Raw genomic sequence first — 16748 nt, 5'->3', positions numbered from 1 at the left:
ATGTCCCACATTAAATCTGGTCTCTGTCACAAACAACAAACAGAATCATGTAAGCTTCACTTAGATTTGCATTAAAACAACAATTTCATGTTTCTCGAGCACCTTGTTGATGTAGTACAAGTGGAGCTAAAGGTTTACGTGGCAGGAGGAGAATCGCCCACTACAGCTTAGTCAGGACAAGCTGTCTTAATGATGCATTTAAAGACCTATTAAAAACAGAAACTTACAAGCTTTCAAAAAACAGCAGCACTAATCACAAGGCTTGTTTGACTACTTTACAAAAGCACCTGGGTTAATGAAAAACAATTGGCTGACTGAAGATGTGAGGGGGAAAAAAAAATCCTCCTTGAAGCACACCAGGGTGGTTCCTGCAGCAGCTTGAGGATTAAAGATGAAGTCTGCGGTTCATTCATACTGTTATCTGCCAGTCAACACTCCGCCTTGTGCCAGAGAGGAGTGATGAGTCCCAAATGAGAAACAGGTGCTAAAGAGCACCAAAATTATGTGTCCTACAACGACTCAAATCATATCCTTATCATGGAGCAATGGTGCATTTGTCTGGGAAGTCTGTCTGGGATTGTGCTGCAAATTTGTGGATCTTTTAAAGAACATTTGTTGGATTATAGTAAATTAGACTACTTTAGAACCAACTGAGTGAATGAAAAATAAATTAAAGCTGAAAAAAACTGCTATATGTTTTCTTAAAACTGCTATATATATATTTATTTATTTATTTTTAATTGTTAGATAATTGATCAAAGGACTGTAGCCGGTTATAAAATGACAGGGCAGAAGGAGAACTTCCATAAAACCCCACCATTCTTACGGCCTGATAAGAAGTTCCTCGTCTGATTTATTCTACAGACAAACTGGAATGAGCATCAAGGGAAACTAAATGAATGTGAAGCAGATGGGTCGTATTGATCATCCTGTTGAACTCAGGAGCCTCGATGATGCAACGTGAGAACGTCAAGTAAACCAGGAAAAAAACATCTTTGACCATACAAAATGAGAAATGACATAATCCTGTAAGATCATGTTACCGTCAATTACATGTTCAATTATCCTAAAAACACCATGTCCTTGGGCAAATTCAGTGAAAGGCACTATGTAAACCAGATAAAAACGCGTCCGGCTCTGAATAAATCATTAAGTGCACGAATAAATAAAGAAACGTCTTATTCCGCCCGTCAGCGGTGTAAACAACAAGCTGCCGACAGGCACTTTGGCGTAGATGTCAACTGACCGAAGCAACTCATCCCGAGCAACTCTCACCGCTTCCTCCGTCGACAACACGCCAGCATTTTAATGTTGAAGGGACGCGTTTAAGCTCAACAAACTAAAAAAAAAACAAAAACAAGAAGGGACGTTTGAAGTCTGTAGACGCTAGCTCCAGCTCACCTGTTCGGTAATGCGGCAGTCCTCCTGATATCGTCTGCTGATGCTGCTGCCGACTCGCACGCGCGAGTCATTCAGGAGTCACCAACAGCCACTGCTGGAGCCAGTAGGTGGAGCGCGTGCAGTCAGTTTGGTGCAATGCTCGGATAGAATTATGGGAAATGTAGTCTGTTTTTCACAACATACACACACACACACACACACACACACACACACACACACACATATATATTAAGGATTGGCCTTAATATATACATGTAACAGCATTACAATACACAATGTTTACATAATTTATTTTAAGAGTCAATAAAAATTAAAATAAAATATTCACAAGCAAGCCGCCATTTGAAGGTTCACTTAAAATTTGACGTTGATTCTTTTGCATTTGTGAACTTTTTTGAACTTCCTTTAGTAAGTCAATTTTGATTTGACAACCTTGACTGGTCTTGAATATTATTATTCTCTCCCTTGAATATAGTGGTTTTATCTGTTTTATTATTATGCATTTAATTTAAACATCCGTGGCACAGTCAATATTGTCATTATATTTTAGTAAATACCGCACTCATACTTGTATGTAAAAACGTGCTATACCTTCTTTCAGTGGGTTTGTTAATAGTTTTGTCAGTTATTTTAAATATATAAATTGCATGATTATTAATATGAATCTAAAAAAGCTTAAAAAGTATAGTCATGTATTTGTACATTCTTGTCGTATTGTTTTGTTCCATAATGATTTGCACATATGTATATTTCAGTTCATGTTTCTCGTTTTTTTTATTGTATAGCATAATCATGCTAATACTTTATCTTATAAATTCTTGTTTCTTTGATTGTTTCTCTGCACACTGACTTGTATTGTACAAACTTTGGTAATAAAGTTTTTTAGTGTTCATCACTTTTGTTTCGAATGTACCGACACAAGATAAATTACCAGCTAAAAACAAGATTTTTAAAAGCAAATAATATTTTTGTTTTCCAATGTTTGTTTACTGGTGTAATATGACCTATTAAAACAAAAATATTAAGAAAATTAATATTTTAACAGTATTTTAACGATTTCCGCTGGAAGAGTAATGTGACGAATCTGCAGACGCTTCATTTCAGACTACACTTACCTAAATCAGTGTCATTGAGAAACATGGCCGCTTCCAGTGGTGCTGCAAATGCTGCTGCCTCGGACTCGGACTCAGTTTCAGCTGGTTCGAGTATGGAAAGTCCAACCATCCAGTACAGTTTGGTTCTTGACCATCTTATAGGCAGTAAGAGGCCAGTAAAAGACCTGAACCCTGCGGTTATGGGAGGTCTGCCGATGCCTCCGAAAAGCGACGATCAGAAAATGATAGAGAGGGCAATGGAGAGCTGCGCCTTCAAGTCTATCCTGGCCTGTGTAGGAGGTAATAAACTAAACACATCTAGTTCAAGACTATCTTTGCCTGTTTAGGATATAAAATGCAGCTAAAGATAGATTCAAACTTAGTATGTAGCCCAATAATAAGTATGTAGGGCAATTTATTCTATAGCTTTGGTGCTAATTTGTTTTTCTGACTTCCATACTGTACTGTTTTGTATGTTGATCAAACACAAGCAACCTAAAACATTTTTATTGTTTGTATTGTTTGTTCTCGAGTATGGACTACATATCATTTTGCTGTTTAAATTATCTTAACATTTACACATCTAAAAACAGCTGCTTTAAAGCCTAATGCTGTTCTGTTAGTATGTTTTTTGTTGTTTGCTTTTCTCTTGACATCAGTAAATATAGTGGATTGTTCCTTTTAAAACTACTAATCAATTTCATTTCTCCAGGGTTTGTCCTCGGAGGAGCGTTTGGTGTTTTCACAGCTGGTATTGATACCAATGTTGGCTTCGACCCCAAAGATCCCCTGAGAACTCCAACAGCTCGAGAAGTCCTTAAAGACATGGGCCAGAGGGGGATGTCTTACGCCAAGAACTTTGCCATCATAGGTGCCATGTTTTCCTGTACGGAATGCATCATAGAGTCAGTAAGTCACACATACGCTCTGTTATGTGGGACCGTATGGTGAAATGGCACACATGGTACATATAGTCCATTTAGCTCAAGACAAAAAGATAAAGAACATTTAACTATGTTCCACATTGTCAGGAAAAAACGGTTACTAATTTTAACTGGAACTATTATTAAAATCCTAAATACCAGAAACATTGGACACTATATAAAACTTGGATTAAACAACAGAACAATTCAGTAACATGTGGTCTCCTCAGTTTCCTAACACAAACTGTGGTCTAAAACAGGTCCAGTCCTTTTTGTAAGGTGCTGCTGGTGTGAAATTCAAGATCTGTTTTTTGATAAAACAGTAACTAATTTGTTTCACTGATGTGATGGGTTTTCATTTTTTATTTTATTGAGATTTAGAGGTTAAATGATTTGCAGATACCACACACCGACGTACTGATGGAACATTGGGAGAAGTCACATTTTTAACCTCCTCAAACAGACCTTACGACACCCTCTGCTGAATATTACATTATTTTTCTATCTATTTTAAACATTATGCATGTGCAGCTCTTACAACCTTTTTGTTCCTGAAATATTTTCTTTTCCTCAAGTGGACAAATACTTAATTTAGTCTTTTTTGTACTTGTTTTATTTGCAGCACAGAGGCGTAACTGACTGGAAGAATGCAGTGTACAGTGGCTGTGTAACTGGAGGAGTCATAGGCTTTCGTGGTATGTAACATTTTTCTAATTCAGTTCAATTCAATTCATTTACACAGCAGCCATTCACAATAAAAGTAATGTCAGGGCACTGTATAAAAAAGGGAACAGGTCCAGTTCATATTAAATGTCATTCATTGTAATTCAGTCCAAACAGTCAGATTCAAATACAAATATGTACAATTCATTTAAATCCAGTTATAATACAACACAGTCAAATTCAGTAGATTATAAAATGCCACTTAGTAAAAGGTGGCCTATCTAAGAAAACCATCAGATTGCAGCAAATCTTTACTTTGGCGCAAGCACTGCATGGTGGACAACAGTGGAGAGAGAGGACTCCCTTTTAACAAAAGGAATGATCCAGCAGAACCAGGCTCAGGGTGGGTGACCATCTGCCTCGACTAGATGGGGGTTGAGCTGATAGGAAAGAGACACAGACAAACACTGAAACAATGGGTCAGGAATGATTTCTATGGAGAAAAAAGATGGAGAGGGTACAAAATTACCTGCAGCTGTTGTTGCAAATACAAACATGGAGAATCGAGAGAGTAAAGATATGAGAGTGAGGAAATGTGGTCAGTTTGTCCTCCAGTAGTTTAAGCCTTTAGCAGTATAAATAAAGGGATAGCTCAAGAAACCCAATCCAACCTAAACTATAGGATTCATCGAAAAGGGAAATTTAAGTCATGTCTTCAGTGGGTGAGGGTTTATACTAAAAGTGCTATATTTATCACCTTCTCACGTTTATTCTTGTTTTGCAGCTGGTCTGAAAGCTGGGGTCCTTGGATGTGGAGGCTTTGCTGCCTTCTCTGCTGCCATTGAATATTATTTACGATGAAGTACTACAGAGGGACTTTAAGGACAAGGACTTGGTTTCAGTCGTGGACTGTCACTATGAGAAACCCAATGCACCGAAAGGACGATTACTGAGTGTTGTGAACGGGACACTGGGGTTTTCCCTGACACCACAGTGAGCTGAAGGAGTCTTGCGGACATTTTTCTGTATCTTTATATTTTCGTTTTATGTGAAGCTGCAGTTACTGAGTACTGCGACTCATCTTCGCCATCCAAGTCAAAGTGATGTGATGGAAGAACAAGAGTCGCCTTATTTTCCTCTGTTCTGGTTATAGAATATAGATTTGGCAGGCTATAATCCTCAGGAATTTTATTAGGTTAAAAACACTTTTTTTCTTTGCTCTGACACAACCTTTGGTTTCATTTTGTGACCATCCTGTCCACTATCTCACTGTTGTTACAGTTCAGGCTGTCTCTTGAGGAAATGTGTGCTCTGCTAAGGCTACACAAGGATGTTTTTACTCCTTATATTTAAAGTAAAGTGCATTTTCAAGCCTCAACAGAAAAAAAGCAGAAAAGAGTTTTTTTTTTAATGACAATTCTACAATTATGAGAAGAAATATAAATAACGCTTTAAAACTGTTCAAATCATTCCAACTTTTCATTTTAATGCAGATTAAATGGCAAATCAATTATTTTGCTGAATTACAATACTGTTCACAAAGTTTGTGTTAGATTTGAGGCAGTGTTGTTTAGTAGATAAGCATACAGAACACGCTGAAAGAAAACTGAATAAAGTAAGGATAAATAACTTTAGGATTTCAGATTGTTCAACATTTTTATTTTCATCCTTCAGCTTGAAACTTGTCTGGAACGTTGGATCCATGCTGTTGGAACGTGGTCATCTGTCAGTGATCTTCAGTGGTCTGAAGTGCAGAGAGTGGGTTCTATGGTTTGCAGCATCTTTAGGGTTTATTGGCTTCTTGATGTCCTCTCAGCTTTTACAGAATTACAGAGGACTCTGCCCTGTAAAAGAAAAAGACAAGTGATGAAATCAAGTTTATTTATATAGCACATTTAAAAAGTGATAACTTTAGAGAGGAATTAGTCTCATAGATGTGCCAAATGTGTTTTACATATTTGTAAATGTGTACAATTTGTGTGTAAGTCTGGATAAGTTGTAAATCTTTTGTAATCTACGCAAACATTTACAATCTGAGCATGTGCAAAACTTAAACTCAAAACAATAAGAAGTAAACAAATATTAATCTTTAGATACAGATTTTTATCTTCGATCTTAAAGATGGGACAGTTTTCACACTCAAAGATTTCTGTGTGTATATACTGTTAAATATGAGCGCACAAACGGCGTGACATACACACCTTAGGTTACATTTGCGCACAAACCAGCTTCAGGGTTTTGAGACTTTCTTCATGCTCTCAGCTCCTCACAGAATCACACATTTATGTTGCATTTAAAGGCTGATACATCTATTTAAACTACTCTAACTGGGAAAGACATTTTATCAGGTTGAGGTTCTGGACTTTAACTGGATTATTGCAACAACTCGATTCTTTTCTCTTTCAGTCATTCTGTTGTAGATCAGCTGCTGTGTTTGGGATCATTGTTCTGTTTCATCATCATCATCATCATCAAATCAAAACACCCACGGTCGTGCTCAACTTTTGGGGTTTGACGACACTTACGAAATCTACCAGCTCATTCCTCTCTGCATCACATTGTAGGAATGTTTGAGAACCTCTAGCTTCCCTTCTGTTCGGTCTTCACCCTGCTGAAAAGAAATACTGCTCAACGAACAGGAAAACAAGTCGACTTTTAAGGTAGTTATTTAGTTTAGATCAATGATTAATCCCTGTTGGGTGATAATGAAATCAACAAGGGGACATTTCTTTGAAAAATAATTCAGTATTTATTACTCTGGTCAAAGAAAAGCAGCCGGTCAGTAATAAAAGTGAACAACTGATAAACTCAACGACACCATGACGATTGGTCGATTAAAGTTGACTCTGGTGTAATTTCACGAAGATGATTTGGAGTTTATTTTGTTAATGGAATGCAAATTTATTACAAACTAATATTAATAGGATTTAATCTTAAAACAAATGAGACTGGTTTATTTACATTATTTCTATGATCAATGATAGCTTGTGTGAATTTTGTGCCCAACTTCCAGTCAATGCGTTCTTCTGTAACAAACTGGCTCTCTCATCAAACCATTGCTCAACTTTGGGAACATTGCCTGCTGACGATGCTCCTATTGAATATTGAATATCTTGGTTATCTGTTGGGATCAAAAATTGTTAATAGTAACAAAGAAATGAACAAAACTACTAACATGTACTGTTTACGCTGACCTTACTGTGAGCATAACATGCTGAATTATCACTGATTACTAATGGCATAAGAATTTAGTTGTTGAAGGTTAGACACTTAAAAAAATAAAATTAAATGACATATAAATAAAGCGGACTAAAAAACAAAAACTATTAGTAACTTTACTCATATTGTCCCCATTTTTTCTGGAGAGAATCAATTAAAGACTCAGAAAAAACAAACATGGATCCACAGAGTCAGTAAGCAGGACAAACAGAGTTTAAAGTTCCTTTGTTCTTGGACTTTACTCTTTACAGACTAAAAGGAGATCCTTTTAAAGCTGTAAGATGTCAGTCTTGTTTCCCCCTTTGCTCACTTTCAACATATCTGAGCGTGTAAGTGTACGAAAGTGACAGGCGCCACACTTTGAGTGGAAGCCACTTTCAACAATACTTAAGATTTACCACCAGGGGGAGCTGTGTGCACAGATTTAAAACTCCAAACATCTAAATGAGACTCAGAGGAAGTAAAACTGTTTTCAACTCAGCTGAATCTTATGGAAAATATGAATAAAGGAAAGTCAGAATGCTGATTAAAGACAAGACAAGTTCAAGGCTTAAAACCTGAAAATGTCAATAAATATCAGTTTTAAAAACTATATGGAGTGTTTTAATAATTATCACAAGAAGCAATGAGTAATGATACGACACCTTTTGAAGTTAATTCAAAGACAAAGTGAGTGCTTCAATAACTTTTATTTTACTAAAAAAGGAGGAAAAAGTTCACACTGACATTTAGTCTCAATTGTACAGCATATTGAAATCAAAGGAAGTAAAATACAACAGTTTTATTTCATTTTTATATTAAAAAATATCAAATAGTTATCATCTAGCAGTGCTTGCAGTTTATTGAGATATGTTGCAGGCTTAATATCAGGAAGGTTGGCTTTGTACTGAGCAGATTTTTTTTCTTTTTCTCCCTAATATGTGCATTAGAGCGGCCATTACAGAAATACCTTTCTGACCTGATTTCATTGACAATCTGAACATGCAACAAGGGCAACTACAAAAATCATCCTACAGAAAAATAAAAACAAAAACGGTGCAGCAACACATCTGGAACAGGCTTGAAATGCAAGAAGAAGGAAAAAAAAGCGACCCGTTCATTGTGTCCCACCCCTCCAATCAGCCCTCATGAGTGTCTCTAAGTGATCTGAAATTAACCGGCAGACTTACTTGTGATCTTTTCAGCACATTTTACCAACCATAAACATGGCGAAGAAGAAAATCAGACTAAAAACATCATCACTTCAAAAAAAAACAAAACAGACTCCTCAGAGCACTTCTCTAGTTGCACAAAACTGTACAGGCACACATATTATATATATATTTATATTTCAAATAAATAGGGCTAATTTGGCCAAGACTCGGTGAGGAGGACTGTCCTCTCCTGTTTGTCAGCACAGAGACACAATCCTTGCCTTTTATCAGGATGGCGTCCTCAGCCACCACTACAGTTCTTTTAGTCCCTTAAACACACACACAGACACACACGCACACACTCAAATACATCCACGTTGTCACTCACACACTCTGACCTTCTCCACCGCTCGCTCAAGCCAGAAAAACAGAAAAAAGAAAAGATAATAAACATCATTACAAAACATGAAAATGCCTTTTTTTTTTTTTTTGAATGCCTCTGATCAAGAAAAGAAATTCGGGAGTTTGCGTCGATGGATTTTTGGACTCGAAGAAAAGGCTCACTGGATGACATCGGCTCAGGTGGGGTGGTGTGCCACTGCACCAGGCTGTGGCCTCTGGACCTCCACCGCCCCTCCCCCCTGACATTTATTTATTTACTTTTATTTAGACGGATAATCCCATTTACGAGAGAGACCTGTAACACTTCCCAGTGTGCTCCCAGAGAGGACGGTCGTCTCCATGGCGCACGGCGTTGCTGCTTTCTTCATTTAAACGCGATTCGGGACCGACTGATAGGCAGGAAGTCTCCGTAAGGGAAAGAAGGGTGGGGTGTACTGTCGAGACGAGCTGCCTGCTGGGAGGAGAGACGAGGCGTGTGTTGAGGGAAGGGGGGGGTGTTCAAAGTTTGTGCAGAGTTTGTCTGTCACTCTCGGCTCCAGGTGAAGCCCTCGGGAGGAGTGGGTGGGGCTGTCTGAGGATTAAACATCGGTGGAGAAGTACAGCGTGTTGCGTTTGAGTTCATCAAAGGTGATGGGAGAATGCTGTAGGTAATAGAGCAGCACTTGGACCTAAGAAGAAGAAATTAGAAACAAGAGGCTGTGTGATTACAAATTCATCTTCATCCAAACTTACTTAATTTTTCTTTTTGTATGTGTGTGTGTGTGTGTGTGTGTGTGAGAGAGAGAGAGTGGAGGGAGCATAGAAAGGACTTCATTTTAATAATATATAGTGTATATAAAATAAAATGTTATCAACAACTTTAAACAAAATAATGTACATTTAAAAATATTTAGCAAAAAACAGATTCTGTCAGGGAGTTCTGCATAAAATTACCTGGACATTAAGTCTATAAAAAGGTAATAAAATAAATGAAATTAATTCTGTGTTTAAGAGAGAGCAGAAGCTTTCTTTAACTGTATACCTAGTGTTGGAATGGTTTCAAATATAAATTAGTCTCATTACAAACACTTGACTGTCAGACAGATGTGCTTCGTTTATGATGTTTAGCAGAAACTTGTTTATTCAGCTTAGAAAAGAGATAAATACAGCTGTGAGTAAAGGCTGAAGTAGCGTGGGTCACTGGGTTACTGGGGGGGAGTACACCCGTGTAGGAAACATGTGCAGCAACTAAAAAAAGATTCAAGTTCCAGTCCAGCATTTCCTCCTCACAGGTTTTAAGGAGTTCCTTCTCTGCGTTTATCAACAAATTCAATTATGGAAAATAAAAAAGGGATTTGATTAACAACGATGAAAGTACAGTTCTGTGAGTGTTTTCTTTTTTTTTATATGAATTTGTAGATTGGTTTCCAACATTGAGCTACAGTGGGCATCTTTGCACCTGTGCCATGACGTCATGTGACCAGATGTCGGAGGCGGACATGATGTGCTGTGCCTTGGTGATCTCCGACTCTGAGGGCCTGAGCAGGGTGGGGCCGAACACGGTGGCCAGGTTATGGAGGGACATCTTGTTGACGGGCTCCTTCTCAGCCACCCTGCAGGAACAGGAAGAAAACCGCTGAAAAGACGGCAGGAAGCGACCTCCTTGTTTTGTCAGGCAGTTGTTAAAACCCTCAACAGAAGTATGAGCGGCGTGGAAACGAAGACAATTCTACTAATTAAATAACAGGATTTCCAGTACGACCTAACAACAATGACTCAGGGCAGCTTAGTTTTGTTACTATGATTTTAAGGATTTAAAGGAAAATCTAACTTAAAGTAAATGTAAATAGTTTATTATTTTGAGGTAAATCTGACTGAAGTATTTCCATTAGAGGAAAATAATGTAAGAAATGGTTCTGAATATTTACCACAATTACATGTACTCTGCAGGTAAAAATGTCTGTTAGGAAAAAATATAGCCAGAAAAAGTAGTTTTTTTATTTATTTACTTCATCAAATATAGGTTAACCATACCTACACAGATGTTGGTTGAACTTTTTGCTTTTTTTCATTACAGATCATTAAAAGTAAACACTGGCTATTCAGAGAACTAGAAAACATTAATAAATAAGTCACTTTACAAATGATTTTGTCTAATAAATTAATTAAAATGACTATTATTATACAAATATAATCTATAAAACTGGAAATGTAGTTACACAGTACAATCCTAACTCACAGGATGTGTGTGTGTAAGGGTGTCTTTTAATGTATATTCAGTCTGGATATTGCTGCAAAACGTTTATAGGAAACAGAGAGACAAGGAAGAAAATAATGTCCCACTTTAAGAGCTTCAAGCATAAAGTTGACCTGAAAAAATTCACAGTTTTAATGAGCCCCCCCGTCTCATCTCCCTACCCCGTGGGCCAGATGTGGCCCACGGGCTGCCAGTTGATGATCCCTGATCTATGGTGTCAAACGGCTCTTATTTAAATACAGGTGCCAAAAAACATCATTTGTAGGAGGAATGACACCTTTTTTAAAGTGTTGACATACCGACGCTTTAAAAAAGGTGACTGAACATAATTTATATCTGGGTGACTGTGTGTGTGTGTGTGTGTGTGTGTGTGTGTGTGTACCGTTTGAGGTGCTCCAGCAGAGTTAGAAAGGTCATGAGGTTGGGGTCGGGCAGGGAGCGCAGGAGGTGCTTCATGCAGTTCTCCTTGGCTGCGGGGTCTGAGAGAGCTGCGAGTTACAGGGACGAAGAAAAAGAGCAGATTTAATCACGGCTTTTAACGCGATCTCCTTCAGCCGATTGATTACATCTCCCTGTAAAAACTCCAAAATGGTCACACCTATGCCCTCCATGAAGGCGGGGTAGAGTCGGTCGGTGAGCAGAGGCTCCGGCAGCTCCCTGAAGTACAGCTTGAATGTTCCTGCGATGGCGTTAATGTCCATGTCGCTCAGCATCACCAGCATGTCTTTGGTATCTACAGATCACAGACGGGCCAATTATTACCGCCTCTCAACAACACAGCTGCTCCGTCTCCAGGAGACGGTCGCAGACGAGTTCAAGGTTACACGCACAAAAATCAAAGCAGACACCAAACTCTGCTCGGGATCTCAGAGGAGCAAAAGCAGCTGCGACCGAGGCTGAGAGGCCGCTCTTCAACGCAGTGCACAAACCACTGGACAAGCTCCAAAGACTAAAACCCACAGCTGAGGATAAGTCATCTGAAACAGCCAACACTGAACTCACAATTAACTGAGAAGGTTAATAAACCGTCTCGTTCGTGTTTTGGCAGCTCTAAGATCAACGGGAGGAAAGAGAGTGGAGTTTTACTTGTGTCGAAAGCTGATTTGAGGGTCTGGATGTCCGTGGCCACCCCTGAGATCCTGTAGATTCCCACCTCGTCGATCCCCCTCTTCTCCACCTCCTCAATGCACTGACGGACTATGAAAGGCACCTTGGAGCGCTCGCGCCTGCAGACATGAGAGCGAACGTGTTCACGACAAGCCGACATGAAATCAGATCTGTTCCTTTTCAGTAACTGTCTGTGATCAGCCTTAAACTAAACCAGTAAATGTGGATAAAACTAAATGAATCAGGCAGCTGAAGCACACTTACTTTGTAACCACATTGATTTTGACTCCAAACACCCCGCTCTGTTTTTTGGACGGCGTTCTCTTTAAGCTGAGGTCCCGACTTGTAAACTTCATGGAGAACTCCACTTTGATCTGAAGGGTAAAATAAACTTGGAGGGTAATTACTTTGTACCAGAACTCTAAGAAAGCTTAATAAAAGTTAGAGACAATACAAACATACAACACCAGAGGAAACTGGAAAAAAAAATAATACATCTAAAATAAAAACTTGTACAGAAAAACTCAGTGTCGGTTGTAACGTCAGGAAACATTTTCAAGCCAATCAGTTAATTGTATTAAATACATCCACACAGATTTTTCTGGAAGATATATCTGGATCTGTTTATGTTCGGAAAATTATGCCTCCCTTTAAATCGATCTAATCTGTGTGCATTTAGAGAGCGGGGTTATGGTGTTTTAATTAAGATGAAATGATTAGGAAAGCTGGCCTTGCCCCCGAAATAACAGAACATTTCTTCACAGGCAGAGTATGTGCGATAATCCAGGTTTTAAAGTCCTTCCAGAGGAATTCGAGCCTTACCCCGTTCATCTCAATGACGTCCATGTGCCAGTTCTTGGACTGAACGGTCTGTGGATCCAGCTGAAAGACACAAAACGGACAGGAAAACAACAATTAGGGTTTTTCGACCAAACTGGGACAAATAATCCCCGCAGACATGTTTCCACAGGGGGCCATCACGATAAAAAATACTCCCATTTCTGCATGGTTTAGAAATGACTGATAAATATATTTAAAAGAAACATTCAGCTGCATTTCGAGGACTTCACTTTTACCACACAAGAGTCGGCCATTCTTTTCTCAGTGAACATTTAAATAGATCCTGATTATGTGCAATAAAAATTAGTAAAAATAACAACTACAATCTGTGTTCTGAAAGTACTTTGGTCAAAGTAAAGAATTCAAATCCTTTTGTGTAAAATAAGGCTTGCAGCTGCCTTCATCCAACAGTGCGACAGGAACGTGGAAGCTCTGCTGACGCCCGGGTACCAAGAAAATGACGGGAAACGACTCCGAGCTGCTTCGCTTTCTGAATCAGATCGGTCAAGATGGCGCCGTGTTCTGAGTGAAGCTGCTTCTCAGCAACACGGTCACAGGGTCGGACTCTAGGGAACAACGATGGATGCCAGGTTCTGTGGAAAAATGCCCCGAACAGATTCTCAGGGGTCCAAGAAAAAGCTCAGAAACTTGGCCCGCCTCGCTGCAGACATTCTCAAAGCCTGAACTGAACTCCCCACAAAGCTCTCAGAGACTGCAGCTTCGTGTTGTTTTCAGTCTCCTGCAGCATGTGGACAGTTTTAGATGACTACTGTTGTTTTTTTGTTGTTGTTTTATTACAGATTGTTTCAGCATCTGGACCCTGCAGTTGTGTCATTCCACCTCTGCACATCATTAAACCTCCTCAGTGAGCCGATTTCATTACCTCATAAAAAGACCATTAAGTGCTTGTTTCATGCATTCCTGCTATTGGTAAAGCCGCGCTTCCCAGCAGGGTTTGAGTTTTTGTGACGAACAACTTGTAATCACCACAACTGGGGCTTCAGACTGCCAGGAAGGGAGCCAGGCAAAGATCCTGGACCCGCCGACAGCCCCGTCCATGGCTCACTGACGTAAAAAAAGTCTGGGCGGGCGGGGGGATTCTTCCACATATTTCTCCGCCGTTACTCTGTGGTAATTTTTTGAACAAACCTGATTAAAAATGAATGCACTCATAGAGGGTTGTAAAAACAAAGAGGATCCATTAGGGGCAGTCGCTGCACTCACCGACCCTTCTCAGACTTCTATCCTCTGCTGGGCTTCGCTTTATTAAAAAAAAAAAAAAAAAAAAAAAAAAANAAACCTTTGAGAAGATGCCAGAAACAACAGAGCTCGAAGTTCAAGACCTTTTCTGTCTCCCCCCACTTTTTTTTTTTTTTTTGCTTTTCTTCCAGACAAACATTTGGACTCAGCAGGCCTGACAAAGCAAACAGTCTGACTTCATCTGCCACGTTCTGAATAATGCATTCAGAACAAGAAACGAAATGTCAGGGGAAGAAACAGCCGTGGCTTGTCGGAGGACGTGTTCGGTCTGTGGGAGGGTTTCGGGCGTTATCGTCAGTCAGGGAAACCAGCAGGACCTGACAAGTGAAATTACCTGAGAAATAAAGCCTGAATCCCAATGAAAGCACATTTGAGGGTGATGATTATAGAAATTAAACTCATAACGGACCATATTTCCAAGGCAGGGGTCACAGCAAAGAGCCGCTGCTGGTTGGATTTCTGTATAATCAGACTTTAAGGACGTGAAAAACAAAGAGATCGAGTTTCCGTTTTAGGGACGCCAGAAGGGATTTTGAGCACACGAGATATTACTTGTACACGTGTCTAGATGGAAAGAGAGAGAAAAAAAACCTAAAGTTAAATGCTGTCTTTTCATTCATTTCTCCCCTCCGAGCTGTCCTCAAGCTTTTATTGTTCTGGTTAGGATCACAAAACTCAGGAGTCAAAGCTCTCTTTGTTCGGACCACAGCAGAGACTACAGCCTGAGGCGAGGCAGAGACACTCTTTAAATGTAGGACACTTAGTGAGGGCACACACAAACTTTCTTCCTGAAATCAGGAACTAAATGAACAGTGCGGGTGTTTCGTTTTGTGCTTTGGGAGATCCTGGTTCTGTGCGAGCAGCAGATGTGGACCTCAGCTGGTTTCTGCGTTTCTCATTCGTTTACTGCCGAGTGCACGGCCCGCTACGCCTGACCTCGATCTGCTCACACACTCTTACTTTCACGACTCGCTCTTCAGAAAGTTAAAACTTCTCAGCAGGAAGACATGTGGCTGCCCAGAGATACAGACACGTTACAGAAAATTCTTATTTGATGTCTAGATATTTCCCCCCCCCACTCCCACTCCTGTGTCAGTCATGCAGAACACAGGCAGGAATACCTTAGCGGAGATATTCTGTCAGCCCTGATGTTCAAACTGTACAATCTGTACCTCGACCCGCTGATCTACAGGAACAGAACAAAGCCGATAAGATAAGTTGTGCCGCCACACAAAACTGGTCAGAGAAACGAGCAGCTGGTGGGCTCATTCATCTGTGGCAGCAAAGACCGAAACAGGAAGGTTCCCCACGCTTTTACCTTCTTTTGCAAAAACTCAGAGTCTGTTGCTTCTCAGGACAACTGAGAGGTTTAGCCATTTCTTCACCCTTCATTTAATCAGCCTTGTTAGGATGATAGACGAGCACATTAAATCACATTTCGTTTAAAAGAATACCAGCCTTGCTATGCAATAAACAACCGCATGGCTACATCTTACAGATAAGATGAAGAAGAAGAAAAAAAACGAGTGGAATAAAGATAAAGTTGTTCCTGCCCAGTTTCGAACTGAGGACCTTTCGCGTGTTAGGCGAACGTGATAACCACTACACTACAGGAACTGGCTGCTGGAGGCCCCCCCCTTCCCCCTCCTTACTGCTCTCTCCTTCGCTGCAGGAGGACATGTGAGCCGCGGAGCTGCAGCTGAGAGCTACAGGAGCTGTCAGAACGCACACCAAGTCTTCCATCAACACGTCTGGCTCCTCTGCAGCATGACTCGTCTTTCACAACAACAGAAACACAAACGTTTTACACAAATCCTGATCTGAAGTAAGTGTTTAAATGATCCAATTATTGCAAATGTCACACTAAGAGGGCCAATGCAGCTAACAGACATCAACTCCTGGGGACACTCTGGGACACTTCTGTAATAATCCAAGCTGACAAAATGTCTACGTTTTAATGTGTAAAACTTTAAGTTTAAAGAGAACCAAGATTTAAAAAGTGATGTTATAGCTGCTGCCAGTGGCTCATTAGGGTCACCATGGTAACCTGCGTCTCTCACTCCCTCAGCACTCTTCATAAGGCAAGCAGACAGAAACTTCAGAGTAGAGATTAAGCCTCAAACAGTGGCTGTGTGAAAACTAAAAAATTGTAATTAAAAAAAATACAATTTGTACTCTAAGTGGCAGAAACATCCGGTCATCCGAAATGTAAATGTTTACGTGTCTGCCATGTTTTATGTAGGAAAGTTAATTAGACCCTTCACTTCCAGTTTCTAAGAGAAAATTCTGAACTCAGTGGAAGTCGATGAGAGTTTGGGTGTGCATGCTCTGGAATTTGAGAGAAAATAATAAGTCCTACAATAGTTAGAAACACTGGGTGAAAGAAGTTAAAAATGCCTACATTGTGATGTACAAACTGCATAAGAAGTGTAAAATCTGAGGGAATACGACGAGTTTGCAGAATCTTTGA

General features: G+C 39.8%; 3 protein-coding genes and 1 non-coding gene across 9 annotated transcripts in view; 1 reads left to right on the top strand and 3 right to left on the bottom strand.

Moving 5' to 3' along the window:
- The window catches only part of specc1 (sperm antigen with calponin homology and coiled-coil domains 1), an 86059-nt gene extending 84551 nt beyond the window's left edge, over positions 1-1508 (bottom strand). Inside the window, exon 1 of one of the 2 annotated variants that reach the window (XM_025005164.2) lies at positions 1402-1508. Coding sequence is in view for 1 of the 2 variants with exons in the window: in XM_025005163.2 (XP_024860931.1) it covers positions 1247-1259 (13 nt within the window). In the remaining variant the exon portion in view is untranslated. Of the gene's footprint in view, positions 1-1246; positions 1275-1401 lie in introns of those variants that run through there. The other variant, XM_025005163.2, reaches the window with a different exon arrangement.
- A 1009-nt stretch (positions 1509-2517) lies between these two features.
- On the top strand, positions 2518-8327 carry timm22 (translocase of inner mitochondrial membrane 22 homolog (yeast)). Its single transcript, XM_017412604.3, has 4 exons — positions 2518-2795; positions 3208-3404; positions 4041-4113; positions 4866-8327. Exons 1-4 carry the CDS (start codon positions 2540-2542, stop codon positions 4940-4942), a joined length of 603 nt encoding a protein of 200 aa, XP_017268093.1. The 5' UTR covers positions 2518-2539; the 3' UTR covers positions 4943-8327.
- Positions 8328-8888: 561 nt separating this feature from the next.
- abr (ABR activator of RhoGEF and GTPase) overlaps positions 8889-16748 on the bottom strand; it is a 133635-nt gene continuing 125775 nt past the window's right edge. For all 5 annotated transcript variants that reach the window (XM_017412599.3, XM_017412600.3, XM_037979210.1 and 2 more), the window contains 7 exons: positions 13001-13060; positions 12443-12552; positions 12158-12297; positions 11670-11804; positions 11454-11559; positions 10274-10427; positions 8889-9503 (listed from right to left, as the gene is read on the bottom strand). In XM_017412599.3, coding sequence (XP_017268088.1) covers positions 9414-9503; positions 10274-10427; positions 11454-11559; positions 11670-11804; positions 12158-12297; positions 12443-12552; positions 13001-13060 — 795 coding nt within the window. In that variant the 3' untranslated portion in view covers positions 8889-9413. The remainder of the gene's footprint in view (positions 9504-10273; positions 10428-11453; positions 11560-11669; positions 11805-12157; positions 12298-12442; positions 12553-13000; positions 13061-16748) is intronic.
- On the bottom strand, positions 15823-15895 carry trnav-aac. Its single transcript has one exon. It is a non-coding gene; the product is annotated as a tRNA-Val (tRNA).

Source organism: Kryptolebias marmoratus, linkage group LG13 (assembly GCF_001649575.2).
Source record: "Kryptolebias marmoratus isolate JLee-2015 linkage group LG13, ASM164957v2, whole genome shotgun sequence".
Taxonomy (NCBI): Eukaryota; Metazoa; Chordata; class Actinopteri; order Cyprinodontiformes; family Rivulidae; genus Kryptolebias; species Kryptolebias marmoratus.
The sequence above is the reverse complement of the archived record's forward strand: the minus strand, read 5'-3'. Positions and strand labels throughout refer to the sequence as shown.

Excerpts from the sequence above, each read along its gene's own strand:
- timm22 (XM_017412604.3), top strand. The coding sequence starts at position 2,540 with ATGGCCGCTTCCAGTGGTGCTGCAAATGCTGCTGCCTCGGACTCGGAC. Across the intron at positions 2,796-3,207 it reads TATCCTGGCCTGTGTAGGAG|GGTTTGTCCTCGGAGGAGCG; the intron begins GTAATAAACTAA and ends TCATTTCTCCAG. Across the intron at positions 3,405-4,040 it reads CGGAATGCATCATAGAGTCA|CACAGAGGCGTAACTGACTG; the intron begins GTAAGTCACACA and ends TTTTATTTGCAG.